Source organism: Crocuta crocuta, unplaced genomic scaffold (assembly GCF_008692635.1).
Source record: "Crocuta crocuta isolate KB4526 unplaced genomic scaffold, BGI_CrCroc_1.0 scaffold177, whole genome shotgun sequence".
NCBI lineage: Eukaryota > Metazoa > Chordata > Mammalia > Carnivora > Hyaenidae > Crocuta > Crocuta crocuta.
In genome coordinates this window covers 2,678,698-2,685,874 of record NW_027531880.1, presented here as the reverse complement: position 1 = coordinate 2,685,874, position 7,177 = coordinate 2,678,698, and the positions used below count along the sequence as shown (strand labels likewise).

General features: G+C 36.0%; 1 protein-coding gene across 1 annotated transcript in view; it reads left to right on the top strand.

Moving 5' to 3' along the window:
* HOOK3 (hook microtubule tethering protein 3) overlaps nucleotides 1-7,177 on the top strand; it is a 112,554-nt gene that overhangs the window by 74,614 nt on the left and 30,763 nt on the right. The window contains exons 15-16 of the mRNA XM_077773056.1: nucleotides 4,219-4,288; nucleotides 6,448-6,588. Coding sequence (XP_077629182.1) covers nucleotides 4,219-4,288; nucleotides 6,448-6,588 — 211 coding nt within the window. The remainder of the gene's footprint in view (nucleotides 1-4,218; nucleotides 4,289-6,447; nucleotides 6,589-7,177) is intronic.

Genomic DNA, 7,177 nt, shown 5'->3' with positions numbered 1-7,177 from the left:
ACTTCGGCTCAGGTCATGATCTCATGGTTCCTGGGTCGAGCCCCGCGTTGTGCTCTCTGCTGACAGCCAGCTCAGAGCCTGGAGCCTGCATCAGATTCTGTATCTCCCTCTCCCTCTGACCCTCCCCTGCTCACGCGGCCTCTCTCTCTCTCTCTCTCTCTCAGAAATAAATAAAACACTTACAAAAATTTTTTCTTTTAATAAATAAAAGTCAAACTTTAGAAAGTTTTTTAGTTAGTGATTGGTTTTTTTCCCCTGCCTAAGATGTGAAGTGGAGATCAGTGTACTATGGGACTTCCGGACAAAGTAGAACTCTGCTCTTCTCACAGGGAAGGAGCAGACTTAGCTCGAAGTTAGTCCCTTCCACTTTTGTCATCATGCTGGCAGATGGCCTGAACGGTGACTTGTGCAGCTTCACACTTTGTTCACCCCCACTCCAGTAACCAGCCCTTGGCTTTTCAGTTACACCAAACTAGAATTCTTCCTCTCCTCTGACTACACCCTCCATTTTCTCTCCTCTTCATTCCTTCTGCCTACCGCATTTCACCTTTAACTCCCTGTCTGTTGTTTCTGTTTCTTTGGATCAGTTCTCTTCTGGCCTCATTTTCCAGCTCACACAGCCCGCCTTACAGCCATTTAATTGTGTTCTCATCACCACTATCTTCCTTAATGTGAAAGCATGTCAGACACCAGTTTTTTTCTCTATTCCAAGTTAACCAGGGCTGGCTAAAGACAGTTATGTATCTTTCTCTTTTTTTCAGTTTTTTATTTAAGGCATAATTGATATAACATTGTGTTAGTTTCAAGTGTACAACCTACTGATTTGATATTGGTGTTTATTGTGAAATGATCACCATGCAAAGTCTAATTAACATTCGTCAACATACCCAGTTACAAACTTTGTTTTCTTGCGATGAGAACTTTTAAAATCTACTCTCAACAACTTTCTGTATGCAGTATAGTACTACTGTTGTCACCATGCTGTACATTATATCTGTGTGACTTAATTTGTTTTCTATCTGGAAGTTTTTACCTTTTGACCCTTTCACCCATTTCACCCATTTTGCCCACCCCACCCCCACCCACCTCTGGCAACCACCAGTCTGTTCTCTGTGTCTGTGGCTTGGTTTTTTTGGTGTGTTTTGTTTTGTTTTGTTTTGTTTTTAGAGTCCACATAAGTGAGATCACACAATATTTGTCTTTCTTTGAGTTATTTCACTTAGCATAATGCTGTCAAGATTGCATCGTATAAAAATGGCAAGATTTTATTCTTATGATTCATATATATTTATATATCACAATTTATCCATTTATCAGTTGATGGAAATTTAGGTTGCTTCCATGCTTTTTTTTTTTTAAATTTTTTTTACATTTATTTATTTTTGAGAGACAGAGCATGAGCGGGGGAGGGGAAGAGAGAGATGGAGACACAGAATCTGAAGCAGGCTCTGAGCTGTGAGCACAGAGCCAACACAGGGCTTGAACTCATGAACCATGAAATCATGACCTGAGCCGAAGTCGGATGCTTAACCGACTGAGCCACCCAGGTGCCCCACCATTTCATTGTTTAAAAAGAAACTCATAAAAAACTTCAGTAAATTAGGAAGAGAGCTAGAAAGAGAACTTCTACAACATGATAAAGGCTGTATGTGAAAAACCCACAGTTCACATCATACTCGATGCAAGACTAAAAGCTTTTGCTCTAGAGTCAGAAGCAAGACTACCAATTGCCACCACTTCTATACTTCAGTTGAACATAGACCAGCAAGTTCTAACTAGACCAATTAGACAAAAAAATGTTTTAATCTAAATTGGAAAGAAAGAACTAAAACTATCTTTCCAGATGCCATGATCACAAAAAACATCTGTTAGAACCAGTAAAATGAATTCAGCAAAGTTGTAGGATGCAGGTCAGTTACATCAGCAGCAAAAACATATATGTAAACACTAATAATGAAAAATTCAGAAAGGAAGTTAAGAAAATAATTTTTATATACCAGGATCAAAAAGAATAAACTACTTGGGAATAAATTTAACAAAGAGGCAAAGACTTGCACCCTGAAAACTGCAAAACTTGTTGAGATGATAATACACCACTACCAAAAACAATCTACAGATTCAGTGCAGTCCTTATTAATATATTGTTGACATTTTTTACAGGAATAGAAAAACCTATTCTAAAATTAATATAGAATCTCAAGGGACCCTGGATAGCCAAAACAGTCTTGAAAAAGAAAAAAGTTGGAGAATTCATCTAATTATTTCAAAACTTAATATAAAGGAAACAATCAAAGTAGTGTGGTATAGACATAAGAACAGACATATAGACCAGCGGAATAGAATAAAAAGCCAAGAAATAAACCCTTCCATATGTGGTCACTTGGTTTTCTTTTTTTTTTATTTAAAAATTTTTTTTCTTTTAATATTTTCTTTATTTCTGGGAGAGAGAGAGACAGTGTGAGCAGGGGAGGGTCAGAGAGAGGGAGACACAGAATCTGACTGTCAGCACAGAGCCCGACACTGGGCTCGAACTCACAAACCGTGAGATCATGACCTGAGTCAAAGTCGGACGCTTAACCAGCTGAGTCACCCAGGCGCCCCATGATTTTCAACAACAGTGTCAAAACCATTCAGGGAAGGAAAGGAAAGTCTTTTCAATATACTGTGCTAGAAAAACTGGATATCTATGTCCAAACACGTATTTTTTTTTTAATTTTAATTAATGTTTATTTATTTTTGAGAGAGCGAGAGACAGACAGAGCATGAGTGGGGGAAGGTCAGAGAGAGAGGGAGACAGAGAATCTGAAGCAGCTCCAGGCTCTGAGCTGTCAGCACAAACCTGGATGCGAGGCTTAAACCCACAGACCTTGATATCAAGACCTGAGCCAGAGTCAGAGGCTCAACCGACTTGAGCCACCCAGGCACCCCTCTAAACACATATTTTTAAAAATGGACTCAAAAAGGGTAAAAGACCTAATGTAAGGGCTAATCCTATAAAACAGGAAAATTGCCATGACTTTGGATTTGGCAGTGATTTCTTGGAATTGATATCAAAAGCTAAAACATCAAATGAAAAAATTGATCTTTATCAAAATTAAAACTTCTGTGCATCAGAGAACACTTCTAACAGAGTGAAAAGCATCCCATAAAACGGGGAGAAAATATTTGTAAATCATATATGTATACTCAATAGGTGATTGATATCCAGGATATATAAAGAACTTATACAACTCAACAAGAAAAAACAGCTAAGCTCACAAATGGGTAAAGGACTTGAATAGATAATTTCTCCGGAGAAGATATACAAATGGCAAAAAAGCATATGAGAAGATGCTCAATATCAAAGTCATTAGAGAAATGCAAATCAAAACCATGAGATAGTTTACCTCCATTTAGATGGCTATTACCAAAAAAAAAAAAGAGAAAGGAAAATAAGTGTTAGGAGTCATGTGGAGAAATTGGAACTCTTGTGCATTGCTGTTAAGAATGTAAAATGGGAAGCCAGTGGTGGAAGAGTTTGGTGGTTCTTCAGAAAGTTAACCATAAAATTACCACATGATCCAGCAATTCCGTTTCTAAGTAAATATCCCAAATAATTCAAAGCAAGGACTCAAGCAGATACTGGTTTACTAGTGTTCATAACAACATTATTCACTGTAGCCAAAAATGGAAACAACCTAAATATACCTCAACAGACGAATGAATAAAGAAAATTGTGTGTGTGTATGTATATATGAAATATAACTTGGCTATGAAAAGGAATGAAGTTCTGATAAATTCTGCATATGGAGTTTTCAAAACATTATGCTAAGTGAAGTAGACACAAAAGGATGAATATTGGTAAGATTCTACTTATATGAGGTATGTAGAATGGGCAAATTCATTGAGACAGACAGAAAATAGAATAAAGGTTATGAGGAGCTAAAAGAGAAAGGAATGGGGAGTTATTGCTTAATGGACACAAAATTTGTGGTTTTGGGTAAGAAGTTTGGGAATAGTGGTGATGATTCCACAGCGTAGTGAATGTAGTTATTGCCTCTCTTAAAAATTGTTAAAATGATAATAATAATGTAAGGCAACTGTGATAAGGTCTTTTTCTTGACTAAAACAAAGATTTTAGATATCAAAATTAATGCTCAAAGTAGTGTTTCATATAGAAACTAAAGGAGATCAATATATTCTCTCTTAAACCTTGCGCCCATGTTTGTGTATTTGTAGGGTTAATGCCTTTGGGAAGTCAAGAATCTTCGGATAGTCTGGCAGCAGAGATTGTTACACCTGAAATCAGGTAAGGAGATCATGAAATTCAGTCATAATGCACAATATTCCTGGAGGAAACTTACTCCTCTACAATATAAAGAGGATCAGTTTCTTACAGATTATTACTAATTTCAACATGAACTCAATATTAAATGTCCATGTTTTCAGTCTGTTAGAAGCTTTCTTCAATTGGCCCAGGAGACATTGTCCCACTTGGGTAGGACAGTATTTCACACATTCACAGCAAACTAACGTATTTGTACTTGGGGGTTCTTAACAGACATTTAGCAGTGAAACCACTTGGCTTAAAAACAAAGGTATGCCTACCCAACAGTCTGCAAAATAATTAGTCACTAAGATGAAATGGTCTGGGAAAGATATAGTAGAAAGATGTATCTTCCCATCTCTACTACTCTTCCCTCAATACTAACTTCTAGTTTTTATTTAGTGATAGCATTTTTTTAAAAAAATTTATTTTTAATGTTTATTCTTAAGACAGAGAGCGGGGAAGGGGCAGAGGGAGAGAGAGAGGGAGACACGGAATCTGAAGCAGGCTCCAAACTCTAAGCTGTCAGCACAGAGCCCAACGTGGGGCTTGAACGCATGAACCGTGAGATCATGACTTGAGCCAAAGTTGGATGCCTAACTGACGGAGCCACCCAAGCGCCCCAGTGATAGCATTTTTAAACTTCTGTTTCTTTCAATATATGCCTGCCTTGATGTGTAAGAATGAAAAATTAGAGGAGAGGCACCAAGTGTCTGGCAGAAGAAGAGTGATTAATCCTGAATATTGCTTTTACCTTCTTGGGGACTGTTTGCCCCCTTTTAAAATTGACACTGGCCTTGATTATTCATAAAATCTTTGGGTGGCATTAAATGAAATAATGATTGTATAAGGGTTTCATAAACTTGGAAAGTTACAGTTGGCATTCAGTTGTTGAATAAATGAAGACAATGTTTATTGTTGGCATTTATTTAAGGAGGACAAACAAAAGGAGAATGTGTGCACCAACACTGAAAGCATCTTGTATGCCTTTTACTTTTCTACCTTCTGATGCACTTTATTATTGGACCAATAAAATTTGTAGAATGAGTGATCATTTGTTATCTATGAATGCTTCTAAATACAGGGCTACATATTTAAAAAAAAAAACCCACAAATTTGAGGAAGCGTTTAGATTATGCAGTTGGATTTTTAACCTGAGGAAAAGGAACAATGATAAAAATTCAACAAATAAAATGGCTTTTTTGAGTATGACTCAACATAAAGTCAAATGTATTGTCTCTAGAAGAGCGATCATCAAGAAAATGAAATGGTAAAAGAGATGAAATGTAACACTGTATTAGTTTTAGGTGTACAGCCTAATGATTTGATATATGTCTGTATTGTGAAATGATCACAGTAAGTTCAGTTAACATTCATCACCACACATAATTACAATTCTTTTTTTTCTTGTGGTGGTACAACCTTTCTTTTGAGCAATTTGACAGACTTGTCAAATTACTTTTCTAGGTATTAATCCTAAGGAAATCACTAATAAAGCTGATCACTGCTAACACATCAAAGCTCAAAATTGATACAAATTCCAAATAATTGTGCATTGATTAAATAGCAATTCATCTACAGTATATTGTTTAACATGGCATTTATTCTGTTTATCACTAAAGTATAATATTTAATGGTTTGAAAAGATTGTGCAAACTTAAGTATGAATAGCAGATGCAGTTCTGAGAACGTGGCTTGTTAACAGGAATACAGCTTCACATATTTATAGGAATGCGTGGACTGCATATCTTGAGGGCTTTCTTCGTTGAATATTATATCTTGACACCAATGATTGATAGTTCAAGAGCATAGCATTAGAGGTTATGTTTTTTGGTGAGAACTGAAAAACAAGCACATAAATGCACTCACAGCTATTTAAACCAAAAAGGAAATCGAATTTTGAGGTATCTTTCATTACAATCATAATGTTTGGAGATGCTGTTACATTCAGATTATCCATTCTAAAAAAAAAAGTATTGAAGACCTAAATGTAATGTCTTAGCAAATTACAAGAGCTAAATTCTTTGCAGTATTTTATTTTTCATTTCTGTTCTGTGTGTTAAATCTTAATTGTGAGTAGCTGGATTTTGGTAACAGTATTGTATCGGTGTACTACATAATCAGTTTTTTTGTTCTTTCAGGGAGAAACTTATTCGTCTTCAGCATGAGAATAAAATGTTAAAAATTAACCAAGAGGGTTCAGACAATGAAAAAATTGCCTTATTGCAGAGTCTTCTGGATGATGCAAATCTACGCAAGAATGAACTGGAGACAGAGAATAGGTAGGATTGATTGTATGTAGGCAACAGCATTTAGTCACAGGTTTTCTCTGTTATCCTTGATTTTGATTCCCTTAAACAAAAATTTAGATTGTATGTTGAGTAGTGATAATGTGTTATTCCATTTCATTTTAAGAGTACTTTAATCCACTTTTCTACTTATGGATACACTTGCATAAAAGTGTTGTGCCTCTTTATAATAGCATTCCCCTCTTTATTTCTTCAAGCAAAATGATACCAACCCCCACCCTTTCCCTTTCTAATTACTAATTAAAACCAGAGGATTTTTAAAAGTCTGATAATTAATTCAGTCTCTCACAATTTCAGTTCTATTCATTATGAGAATAATAGTTTACCCTGTTTTTTTTATTTTTTTATTTTTATTTTATTTATTTGTTTATTTTTTTTTTTACAAATAGTTTATTGTCAAATTAGTTTCCACATAACACTCAGTGCTCATCCCCAAAGTGCCCTCCTCCATGCCCATCCCCCCTCCCCCCCACATCCATCAGTCCTCAGTTTTTGTCAGCATTCAAGAGTCTCTCATGGTTTGCCTCTCTCCCTTTCCCCCACCATTTCCGCCCTTCTTCTC